General features: G+C 33.2%; 1 protein-coding gene across 3 annotated transcripts in view; it reads right to left on the reverse strand.

Annotated features, from left to right (window-relative positions):
• Nucleotides 1-193: 193 nt before the first annotated feature.
• Nucleotides 194-13,898, reverse strand: part of LOC126967124 (acid sphingomyelinase-like phosphodiesterase 3a) — a 148,566-nt gene continuing 134,861 nt past the window's right edge. For all 3 annotated transcript variants that reach the window (XM_050811545.1, XM_050811544.1, XM_050811546.1), the window contains 4 exons: nt 8,531-8,699; nt 6,572-6,684; nt 4,329-4,516; nt 194-2,946 (listed from right to left, as the gene is read on the reverse strand). In XM_050811545.1, the coding sequence (XP_050667502.1) occupies nt 2,721-2,946; nt 4,329-4,516; nt 6,572-6,684; nt 8,531-8,699 (696 nt within the window). In that variant the 3' untranslated portion in view covers nt 194-2,720. The remainder of the gene's footprint in view (nt 2,947-4,328; nt 4,517-6,571; nt 6,685-8,530; nt 8,700-13,898) is intronic.

Genomic DNA, 13,898 nt, shown 5'->3' on the forward strand with positions numbered 1-13,898 from the left:
GGCTATCATGCAATTCGTTTATAGATCTATAAAATATCATTAATAATTTAATTGATATATTTTAACTTTAAAATTAGTAGGTATTGTAATCATTTGTAATATTATAATTCAAAGTATAGATATCGATAAATATTAACTTACTCGATCATTCTTCGCACAAATTAAAACAGCATTTAATAATTAGATCGTTTATTAAAACCAATCGAAACATTAAGTAACTTAAAACTAAGTACAACGTACTGTGACGAAAAAAAAAACAATTTCAAATGTTATCTATTCTTTGTTCTATGCAATGAAAACTGACTCACATGAATATATTAATAGTAAGCTTAACCACTAGTTGTTCCTCATTTACAAACACCGAATTACATTCTATAAAGGTTATTAGACATATTTACATATTCTAAATCCTTATTTTATAAAAATATACACACATAATATTTCAAGATGAGTTTTTTCATAAAACAACTATGAACGTACATACAATCAAGATTTTTATTGGAAGAAAAATAAGTCGCCAAGTTCGATGCCGGATTGGTCTCCAACTAGATACCGCACAACCTAAGAACAATAGCTTTTTTTATTACGGCAACTATTAGATGCTTGTGTGCGTGGCATCCTAACACTCAATGACATATTTCAAATTTTGTAACACACGCTTCGTGTAATTTTACATTGACATTAGTAAAATTCAAAATTCTTACTGATGATATGTGATCCCAGTGTCTTTCTTATTTCTTATAGTATTATTTTTACAAAGTTTTACTACGCACTACAAGGCCTATAAGTTACAATTATTAGCAAAGTTTAACAGAACATATGGCACGTCAACGTCACACATTGTTCGATTAGTATTAGTTGCCGCACTTTGCGACTACGCCTGCGGTATCTAGTTGGAGCGCAGCAGAGACCAATTCTAAATCTAAGGTCGCCAAATAAAATTAAGATCTCGTCTTAAGATTGCAATTCAACTATAATAAATAAACATTAAATCAAATTATATAAATCGATCTAATGCTGGTTATATAAATTAATATAGTAATTTTTCTTTGAATGAAGAATTTCGTAAAATTCTGATTGAAATCTTATAGTAATTAAAAAAAAAAATTGGTACGTCAATATACTACTGGCATAGTGTCATGAATTCATGCAATCATTTCGGTCATGAAAATTTCATGCGAAGCGAATTAAAAATATTATTCAAATACTGCAGAATAGAGAATTATTATAATTTCAGAACTTAAAAAATTTTTTGTTAAAATTAATGTATTATTTCTATTCGCTCATAAAACTGCAAGTTCTTTGACTATTTAATCATAGTAAATCATGGTTATAACGCTGTCAACAAACTCAACTTCAATTTCTGTAGCGAAGTCGTGAAGTGTGGTGTGGGCATTTGAGCGTATGTTATAACTTTTAAGTTTGATCAAACATTTCACTTCGTCTTCCGAAGTCGGTTTCAGCATACATCAAAGTGAACGAAGTTGAACTGTTTGTACAACCAGTTGAACTAAGTTTGAACAGGATCGTGCACACTGGCTTAACCGTGAAAGAATGGGTTCAGCTTGGGTTCAGCCAACATTAGTCTCAAATTTCGATGACATTTCAATCTTGAATTATTAATTTTGCATTCAAATACAGGTAATGCACCCATTAACGAGTGCTTCTACGTTATAGGAATAAGTTTCCGTATAACGCTTTCTTACGACCTCGTAATTCGTGATTATAATAATAATGATAATAATTAATCACAATTCGTAACAAGTATTTCAAATTGTTTGCTTAGTTTTACTATTTCATTTAGGTGTGAAAATGTACACGAAGCTATACATAGACTGCACAAATCATTATAAAATTATAGATTTCCGCGTCCAGATCTCCTCGTTATGGAGAATTGCCGATATAGAACATTTAAACTGAGATAATATATATAAGCCTGTTATAAGCATCCCGCGTTATAGGGACTACTCTATTGTAGAAAATTGTTACATGATAAATACGACATATTAATTAAAAAAGACAGTCTATTCTTATACATTCTTTACTTTTTAAGGTTTACTGCACTATTACATTTCTATTTTTCCTCGAAGGTTAGCAGCAACTACGGTACTAAGTATTGAAGGTACGCCCTTATTGTAACAGGCTTCAGTAAATAAAATAAGAAATGGTTGTTCATCATGGTTTCATCTTTCACCGTGTCTGTAATATCTATATCACAAGCTGCCTTGAGCACATTAATACTCTTTATTATAAATAAAGCTTTCAGGCCATAATCACTACAGTTAGTTTAAATTTCTAGCCAACGTTGCATATTATAGCAAGGCCTAATAAGAAACAAAGGCTAAATACATAGTCTTTACAAAACAACAAAATATTATTTATATAAGTATGTTTAAGATCTATTCTAACTAAAAGAGTTTTAGAACAGATCAGTACAATACAATTTAAATTTGATTATAAAAACAGTTAAAACATTTAAATAAAATAAAAACCTTACAGTAAAATAAATCAATCAAGCATTCTTACGAATACATTTAACCATACGGTTTCAATTTGTATGAAATTGAACCAACAGATTTTCTACTAATAGTATTAATACTTATAGTATTTCAATATTTGTTTAGAGTAACTAAAATGATAAATTATTTGCCATGAATAAAATATTTACTTGATATAATGAACATATTATTACTATGACTATAAAACAGTAGCTATAGAAATTACTTAGCAACAATTATGATTGTTATAATGGTAAGCACTATGTTAATGAGCGAAGCGACGAGCGGAGAAGATTTTCCTGATGCTGCTAATGCACTTGCTGCAGCTTCCACACAGTGACGGTACGATATGTGCTCTAAGCAAGTAATCGCACAGAAATGCTGATGGGCGCAAGCACCATCGCAGTTATCTGCTGCATCATACTTTACATTATGAGCTCGAAGGTATCTGAAATAAAATTTTAATGGATTTGTCGTCTGGTGAATAATATGAGAAAATTTCCCAAGGAAATATTCACTGAGGATATTAGCTAATACTAAAATTATTGCAATGAGCTTACAAATATGTTTTTACCTCTCCAGCATGAAAAGGGCGCTATAGCTACGTGAAAAGTGCTGCGAGCGTGAGGCAAAGTCATTTAAATTTCGTACCCAACGTGACCATACATCGGGGAATTAATCCTCGTTAAAAAAATAATCAATGCGATCCGGTGCGTTGCGAAACTCATTTTAGCCTAGTGTACTATCTCATTGCCACAAAAATTTATATGTTACTTATCGAAATTTAGATTTATAAATTTTACTATTGCCTTTTTAAAGACTTAATATTTAAAATAAATACTAGTAATGATATTTATAATAAACATTGTTAAATATTATCTTAATTTTTTCTCTAATTATAACACTTTTCTCGCTAGTCGAGGTGAAAATTTGTATGTTTCACACGAGAGATATTTTTTTTTGTCTCGTGCCTTTAAATCACTCACTACCTCAGTAGTCTATATTAGAATCACGAGCGTAGCGAGTTTTCTAGACTACTTCGCCAATTCGTGATTTAAAGTCAGCACTCGCAGCATAATATGACTGCTCACTTGTTGAACAAATAACTATTATCTGTACATGATTTTGAAAGGCACTAAAACTAAGTTCACTAGTAATTGAACTTGTAGTATTATATTACCAGTAGGAGGCTTCGTATCAGAGGACGTACGAATACCCTAAACATATTCTATTTATTATGTTTCTAAACTATTATTTGGATTATAGTTTTATTTTCGAATCAACAAAAGTCAGTTGATAAAAGTATTTATTTAAAAAATGACATTCTACTTGTATTGAACAACTTAAAGCTATTTTAATGTGTGAATTATTGTTAATTCATTCAGAATAAGTTAAGTACGAAAAAACTAAAGCAAATTCAAAGATTCTCAACCCAGTTCTCATTGTCATCTTTTGAAATGCTTAATTTGCTTAATAATAATTTTGAGAAAATCTGTAAGAAATCTTACAAGCACTAATAAGCTACAATCGATTGCTATTTAAATTCAAATATTTTTATTCAAAATAGAATATAAAATCACTTATAGAAAGTCAAAAACTACCAGCCATTCCAAAAGGTATCTATCAAAATTCAATTAAAAGTATGTGGTTTGTATCATAATCTGGTAAATTCTTTCTCTTTAGCATACTTATATTTAAATTTAAATGTATTAAAACATATTTAAATATTCATACATTATGAAGTTGATCTCAGCACAACAATGAACCTATGCCATACAGAGTTCCTACTCTCTCATAAATTTTAAAGAAACTTCTTCAAACTTCACTTACTTGGCAAAGAAAGTTGTTTCTTGAGGAGAATTGAATCGCAATTTCTCTGCTAAATTGTGAAGCGATTCAGCGGAGACATCTCGTAGTCCGTAGTACTGCGTCAGATTATATTCGGTCACCCATTCCGAGGCTTTATCCGCCCTATTTGCAGCTGCTAAATCCAGGTAGAATTGCGTGTAGTCTAACACCTGTTGTTGTGAATAAAATGCATCATTTAACACTGAATTTAACTTGAATCCTTTGTAATTTGTGGCTATTATCTATACATTTTGACGACCCATATAGCCAAATGGTTAGTGACCCTGACTACTAAGCTCGAATTAATGGGTTCGAATCCCAGTAGGTGCAATCACTTATAGATGTTTGTGTCCTAGTCATGGATGTTTATATGTATTTATGTATGTTTAAGTAACTATATTGTATTAAATATATCATTGTCTTGTACCCATAGTACAGGCTATGCCTATTTTGGAACAAGATAGTTTGTGTAAAAGTGTGTCAATATTATTTTAATAATAATACTCTTTAGAATCTCTAGAAATCTTTTTTTCGTGTGAACATGATATAGGATACATATAGGCATTCAGGCTCCTTTGCACCTGATGCCGGCTAGATTATGGGTACCAAAACGGCGCCTATTTCTGCCGTGAAGCAGTAATGTGTAAGCACTACTGTGTTTCGGTCTGAAGGACACCGTAGCTAGTGAAATTACTGGCCAAATGAGCGCAGCGTAGACGTATCCTCAATCTAAGCATTGAAGGCTAATTTATAAACAGTCTTTACAGGAGTAATTATTGATTATTGCCGAAAATTGGTGATTTCTATGCCTTATTTAAATTTTAAAAATAAGGAAGAACAGAAATAAATTACAATGCTCAAAAATATTGACTTGTTTTAAATTTTACTATTAATCGTAGATTGGAATATTGGTTTTAAAAGGGGCTCTGTAATCTTGTTTTTACACAATAAATAATAGATCATTGTAGTAAAAAAATAATTACTTACTCACGTAGCATGATTAACGATATTAGATACCAAAGAGCGAATACTATCCGTGCGAAGTAGCTACTTGTGAACACTTTAACGTTAATGGGGCTACTAGAATTACTTCGACTGACTAGTCGACTCGAGTTACGTGACTCAAGTGGAGACTGGAAAAGCTTTTTAATAGCCTTTTACCAGCTTTTTGGCTACAGTTTTAAAGTCAAACGATACAGCGCGTGTTTTAGACTTACTTGGCGGTTTTGTTTGTGCAAACGAAATGACAGATTTTGGTTAATTTTCTTAGCGACTCTTGTTTATGGAAGACGAAGACAAAGGTCACTTGTCACGTGGTCACCCCCAAAATTTCACTCTTTTTCACTCTCATTTTATTCTATCTATATATTTATTAAAGTAGGAGTTACTTTGCGGGAATCCATAACTATCCAAATGTTTTGAGTTCAAAATCTGGCACGAAACTGCCAGTCTGTCTCGTGCCAAATTTTGGCGATTCAACATATCCTGAGGATGCCTCGTGTAGAGGCGAAACACGTGTCAAAGGTCGTGTTTAAAGGACAAATATTGGCGGAATTAATACTAAAGAAAACTCAAAACATTTGGATCTATGTATATAAATAAAAATGAATGTTGGTAAGGGTTACAACTCAAGAATGGCTGGACCAATTCGACTAATTTTTCTCATGCTCCTTAAGGTCCACGGAAGGTATTAATACTATACAAAAAGTGTGTGGATACTATATAATTACTATTACTATAGTAAGGAAAAATACTTTTCTTCTTCACATAAAAATTTGCTGTCATATGACCATAAACAAATCACAGGTCAGTCTAAGTATTTACTTCTCTCATTGCAAAATTTAAAATAAAATTTTAAGTAATTGTAGTTTCTTGTTGAGATATAAATTCACCAGTTGGAGGCTTCATTGCACAGGATGCCGGCTAGATTATGGGTATCACAACGGCGCCTATTTCTGTCGTGAAGCAGTAATGTGCAATGTTGTTTTGAAGCTTATCAAATGATTCGGATAATAATAAATTATTTCTAAAATTGATTCCGTGAATTTTCACTGGGTTGGCACTGCTTTATGCCAATCACTTAACATCAGGTAGGGTTATTGCTGATCTCATCATTAAAAAAACAAACAACATATACCTGTTATAAAATCGATCCATTAACTATCTTATACTTAAATGATGGATGTATTGTAGTTATATAAATAAATAAATTTAATATTTTTTACCTTGCCCGTATCTGAGTCAAATTTGTACAGTCTTAGTCCAGGGTTGGATGAACTTCCAAAATCACGATGTGGTGTTAAAGATGGAGCCAACAGTGCCCAAGACACTGGTTGTTCTGCAAAGAGTATAAACGTTTGTATTATTTGGTTACATTAGCGGTTGTTGACTCAAAAAAAAATACAAAAATTTCTAATTTTTTAAAATTACCGAATCTTATGCTATTTCAAAATGGAAACGCGACAAAATTAATTTGGTTACTTAATGAATATTTAGATATCAACGCCAAATAAATTTTTTATTGATTAGTAAATTTAAATAAACATTCTGAAAAAAAAGTAAGCTCTCTAGTGATCTTACTTTAAAATAGATGTTACAAGAACCTGTTTGGAGTGAAAACTTCTTTAGCCGTAATGGGCATTTTTGGTAGGCGAAAATCTTATGAGATCGCGTTATCGACATGCTAATGACTGGCGCACTCGATGAATAAATAATTTAAAAAAATAATATATGTTTATATTTAAAGTTAGACACTTTTTGGATGGGTGAAATCTCGTGAGTTCGCGTCACCAAAATGCTTATATCTGCAGCAGTCTATCTAGCAGTATATCTGTAGCTATACAGTAGACGTATTGTGCAACATTGGTGCTGTGTAATATGTATTTTTAAGTGAAATTGAATGAATTTAAAAAATTGAAAATTCTATCGCTGCCATGCCTATACATTTATGAAATAAGCCTATTTGTTCAAAAACATATGTGTGATTTCTATACAAAAAAAAGCCAGAAGGTTTTAAACACAAGGTATCCAAATAAACTCATAATGCCCTTCTGTAGAACTGCATCTTTTAGTAGAAATTGTTTCAGCATGTCTGTGAAAATATATAATAAATTGCCCAATTGAAAGATTTACCGTTCAAAGTTTTTAAAAGAAGACTGCATCAGTGGTTAACAAATAAGTGCTTCTATAGCTTAAATGAATTTTTCAATACAAAATGAATTAGTCTATTTGATAATAATATATGTAAATTAATATACTTTTATGACATTGAATTTGTTAATATTATACATAGGTACTAAATGAATTATTAAGTTATTTACGTCTCATATTATAATATCTTAAATTTCATTTTATAAATATTTTTGATATCATTGTGAAATCCGACATGTTTCAATATAACAGTACGATTAGTGTATTAGACAATTTTGTAACATATTTTGCATGTCAATTGACGAAACATATTGGATTATCTATTATATTGTTAACACCTTAAGTACAATGTTTCCTGCAAATAAAATTTAATTTCATTTCATTTCATTTCATTTCATTTCATTTCATTTCATTTAGTAAAAAGTTCAATGTGTGTTATATGTGTGCATTTTTGAAATAGCGTTTTTGTTTGATTAATATATTATTGAAAATAAGTTTTAAAATTAATTTAAATTATTAATTTAATTGTGTTAAAGCTTTATGAAAATTCAAATTATAATACTACTAAAGTTATAAGTTTTCACTTCTACCGGCAGTCTCTAAAACGGATTTTTTTTTATTTGAAATACATCTGTGACTCAAAAATCAAAAGTTTGGATCATTTTTACGTACGCATTCGTTAGTTTTTTTTTATTGGTTTTAACACATTTTCCTTAACAAATAGTGGCAAGAACCTCCTATTAAGCATTAAATAATGGTTGTGCCAGGAGTCTCCGCGCTTTCTTAGCCGTAAAATAGCATACTTTGAAAACTTTATGAAATATGATTAAGCGTGTGTGTGTATGCGTGAGTGTGTGTGTGTGTGTGTGTGTGTGTGTGTGTGTGTCTGTTTTAGCGTATGTATCGTAAGAGCAACTCAGTATTATCATAATTTTGTGGTAGTATCCAGGCGATCAATGCAATTTTACATTCATGGGAGTTTCTATTATATATACGTAAATAAAGTACTTATAATAATCTGTTGTAACACGTACCTTTATCATAAATAACACGGAAAGTATCGACGTGTAAGTGGCCAAAAAACTGTCCAGCTATGATCCTGGCGTACCGTCGTACCAATCTCAGATATTTTCCATTTGCGTCAACAGATAGCACGTTGTATCGCGAGTCAGAGCCTGGTGCGGCGTGTCCCACGATGTACACCTGGTCAAATATAAGCATATGTTATAATACCTATATTTCGAGATGTGTCATTGAATTTTTCAAACCCTCCTCCACATTCGCTGTGGACTTTTGCAATGTCAAATTACACTTCCCGTACACTTCCACCTGGAGACGGCGAAGCCGGCCCTGCTCTTTATAACCGAGACACAGATTACCTCTCTGGCTGATACATCTTACTTCTCATACCCGGGGTATAATCTGGAATACTCCTTTATACCACGGGCTGAGGTGTGCATCTACGTCAGGACGGATATCTGTTCTTGACGCCTGAGTTTTCTTAAAGGACAGGACCTATCCATCGTCTGGCTGCGTGTAGACTGCGACGGCCATCCGCGAATCTATGCATGCCTGTATAGGTCCCATAGCGGAAACGCAGAGACTTACCGGCTCCTTGAACACATCCAAGTGGCTACAGATTACGTGATGGAGCAGTTCCCTACTGCAGAGATCATGTTTCTTGGCGAGTTTAACGCCCACCACGCCGACTTCGCCTTAGCAAATTGTGTGACGCAACTGGTTATTGCGCCAACGCGAATCCCAGATGTGGAAGATCATACACCTTCTCTGTTGGACCTTCTATTGACCTCACATCCGGACGGCTACCTAGTTTCCGTTGGCCCTTCTCTGTGGTCGTCGGACCACTGCCTGATCCGTAGCACTGTGCCGGTCACGCGCCTAACACTGCCCCACTTCTTAGGCTGTCACCGCATGTGGCACCCTAGGTCAGTAGCTTCATCTTTCCAGGCGGAAGTGGACGGCATTTTAATTTGACTGAAACCCCCTGATGTTGCAAAAGTCCACAGCGAATGTGGAGGAGGGTTTAGAAAAATTCAATGATAATATTCGATCCTCCTGAGCCTTCTGTTCTGTTTGCCACGAGTCAGCTCAGGTTTGCCCACTCCAGAATACGCGGGGCAGCCTGGGCATCCACTATTAGGTATAGGTCCTAATTGTGGACGCCTAGGTACGGATTCTCCAGGACTACATAGCCTGGTAGCGTCCTGGAGTAGTCTTTTTTTAATACGTGCTGCCATTTGTATATCGTGGGGGGGTTTTAGGCCGGGGATACCGGGCGGATATTATTAATTATACCAATACTATTTAACATGACATGTAAGTTTTCTAAAGAAATTGTATTATGTTTGTAATAAATTAAAGATGCTTCTAATTCTGAATTAAAACTATGGCGATTTTGTGCGAGAGAGATAACCTAGCTCCGCTGAAATCATCAAGTCCATAGGCTCGCCAGCCTTAATGTAGCAAATGTTACTTTGATGACTTTCACATATCATATCTTGTGACGACCTCCCTCAGGCTATTGAATTATGGCCGTTTTCAATAACCTATCTATCCTTAGTTTAACTTACTAGACGTACACAAATCTATCCTTTTACGCCTACTTACATTTCAATAACCTATTGACAGATAGCAATGGACTATAACTATATTGGATATAGCTATGGACAGATAAGTTCTTGTCATTAAACGGTGACAGCAATGTATCCGTAAGTTAAACTAGGGGTAGATACGTTATTGAAAACGGCCGTTACTAAACTTTAATGTAACGATCCGTTCTCTCAGGTTTGATTCATATTATGTTTTTGAAAGGAAGGTAATTTTTGACCTTTAATTAGTGATTTAAAATCCTATTTTGAATAAAAAATATATAAATTTTAATTTTAATTTTAATTTCAGTATTCCGTGGTATTGCCCCAATCAGAAAGTCCAGTTTTTAATATTTGAAGATACAAATACCACATAACTTATCAGATTCATGAAACAAAAATAAATACTAGAATATTTAAAAAGTTGTTATAACTCCAGGCTGTATCTTGCGGCTGGCACAGTTTGTAAACAAAACAAATAACCTAGCTGTACCACGAAATGTTTTTATTTATTTAAATTGCTTCTGAATCCCAGGCTTTCCGTAGCCGCGAAAATAGAAATAGCTTGAAATGGAGTCGTTTTTATTTTGTCCTGAATTATTAATATATTCATGATTGAAACCTCTATTGAAATATGCTCGTCAGGTAACTTATTATTCATTGAAAAAGAGTGATACAATTTATCATATAGATATGAAAGTTGAAAATTAAATCGCTGTTAGCAACTGTAATACGATATTGCTGGTCTCAAAATATTGTTTTATCAATGAACACCCTCACCAAATAAACAAATGATTTTATTTCCATCAATTTCCATATTTTCACAACATAATGTATGTTCAGTTCAAGACTTTGTACTATTTTACTCAGTTAATAATCTTTTTTCAATATAATAAAAAAAAAATCAACATAATATTTCAAAGTAAACGGATTGTAACTACAAATTTTACAGCAAAAAAAAATTTGATTCATGACAATAATATGATGACGAAAAAAAACAGCATTTCTCATTTTGAAAACCATAGACCATCATCCATACGTGTCCATCATATTTACCAGTACTCACTCAGTATTTTTGCACAGGATGCCGACTTGATTTTTTTATGGGATAGGAGGACAAACGAGCGTACGGGTCACCTGGTGTTAGGTGATCACCGCCGCCCACATTCTCTTGCAACACCAGAGGAATCACAAGAGTGTTGCCGGCCTTTAAGGAAGGTGTACGCGCTTTTTTTGAAGCTACCCATGTCGTATCGTCCTATCGGATGATGATGATTATCAACATGATTACGGAGGAAGCCGGAGGTCCACTTGCACAAGCTCTCGCGAAGCCCAAATGATGGAAGTTTTAAGAGGAGCGCCTTGTGCCATACACTATCAAAGGCCTTCGCTATATCCAGGCTAACTGCCTTCCCCCTTGCTTTCATATCTTGATTATGTATATATATGTGTAAATTACAGTGTCGGTCTGAAGGGCGCCGTTGCTAATATTTCATTAGTACATTACTGGGTAAATGAGACTTAACATTTTATATCTCAAGGTGACGAGCGCAATTATAGTCCGTTGAGAATATTTGGGTCTTTCAAGAATCCTGAGCGGCACTGCATTGTAATGGGCAGGGCGTATCAATTACCATCAGCTGAACGTCCTGCTCGTCTCGTCCCTTATTATCATTTAAAAAAACAACAGGAAGTGTGTGTATTTGTTTTAATAAAATAATCCACATTTTATTTTTCTTGAATGACATTTAATTGCTAGAACGTTCCTTAAGGATGCTAACCCTTTATTGGATGTCCGCAACTAATTAAAAAATTTAATTAAGGTTCTGTCAAAAATTTCGTTTTTAACAAACATGGTTTTTAAAACAAAGACGCCTTTAACTTATTTTGATTACGTTATATAAAAAGAAAGGAATATAAAGAGGCTTATTAAAAAAAAAAACAAATTTAGAATAACAACACTATTTATGTGTAGACTAATGTAGATATTAATATACCATTTAATTATTGTAATGTAATTCTTTCTTTCTTTCTAATGTAACGCTGAAATCGCGAGTGACAACTTACCGAGACCCTTTAGGGTCCCTAACCTACTGGGATCCCCCCAGTGCTCAAACTTGAACTGCTGGAGATCTACCTCAAAATTGTTAGACTACGATCGATCGTCTCTGAGAGGCTTCAAGTATGTGTGATGAAGGATTGTCGTGAAGGTAGAGTGTCACTATGACAGACATATGCACTTCTTAGACAAGGCAAGTGTAGGTCTGCTACAAAATATCTATGAAAAAAGTCATAATTATTCAAAATTGGGAGTTTATTGGTTCTTAAAAAACAAACGCGTTCTAGTGTCTAAAGTTCGAAACTTAACTAAAGAGTGACTTTGGATGTTGAATCTGCATGACACTGCTTGTCTTGAGCACACTTTTCATAAGATGGTACGTAATTACCGATTTTAGTTACCTAAAACAAAATCTGTGAATAGTTCTATATCGAATTTTTTCTTTAGATCGACTCAAAAAGCACTCGATTGACCGTTTGAGCACCCCTGCTTTTTCATGGTATTTAGATGTAGAAATATTATTGTATGCTATGTTTTAAACAATAAATGAAAAAAATCATAATTGAAAACAGAAAGTCACATAATAATAATTAGAACACGCTCATATTATGTGTCCATTTAAAGCTTAAGTACACGTTTCATCAAAAGCCTGACCAAGCAGAGTTTGCTCATAAATTATTAAAGTCTAAAAAGCGGTTTCTTTAGTGAACGACCTTTTTATCCGAGCTGTCAGTATGATGCGACCTCCGGGAATATCTGTCGTCGCCGCTATGGCTCAAAAATATTTCACTTTTTTAGTGGCTGCACGCTATTAATGAAATCAAAAGGTTCCAGAAAACTTTTATTCAAAATTATATTTGACGTTCACAATTTAGTACTTAGATAAAAGTGCTATGTAAATTTATATAAAAACTCTTTAGTTTTGATGTCACAGTATAAAAACTTTTGTTGAAGCAATAATAATATTATTACTATCGATCAGGAAATCTTATTTTGTTGCGTGTATCTGTGACAATATAATATATCAGTTAGCCTCTTCCGTTTGCAAAACAAGCACGTTGTAATCACAATCAATAAATATTATAAAACAAAATCCACCCGCGGCGTCTGTCTGTCTGTCTGTTCGCGATAAACTCAATAACTGCTGCACCCATTGTTATGCTGATTTCATCAATGGATAGTGTAATCCTTGAGGAAGGTTTTAGTATATTAAGTTGTCTGGGAGCTTCTAACGAAAACGCTATCGAAACCCATTAAGATATAACAGAATAATATATGGCAGGTTTGTGTATCTTATATAGTTCTACAGAATAGTCTTTCTTTTAAGGATCACATACTATATCCAAATACGATATTAATCTTTATCATTTTAGTACTACAATAAAATCACTGACTACAATAAACTATAAACTAATCTTTGAATACGCGTTTCCGATGGCTTTAGACTACATTATTCCCGAATATTTTAATCATTTTTTTTTTGACAGAATAGTGTCTGTCTGGTTAGATAGTCTTTTATACAACCTTAAACTTATATTAAAACTAGCGGACCCGAAAGACTTTGTTCTGTACACATATCTTAAATTTGAAAAATCGGTCCAGCAGTTAGTAGGATTTCACTAACATACACATGCAGGAGAATTATATATGGACTGAATTGAGAATCTAAAACCATTGTCAAATTCACTGGAACATACAAAAAAACATCAAAATCCAGCCTTTTGCAAAGTAGTT

Source organism: Leptidea sinapis, chromosome 12 (assembly GCF_905404315.1).
Source record: "Leptidea sinapis chromosome 12, ilLepSina1.1, whole genome shotgun sequence".
NCBI lineage: Eukaryota > Metazoa > Arthropoda > Insecta > Lepidoptera > Pieridae > Leptidea > Leptidea sinapis.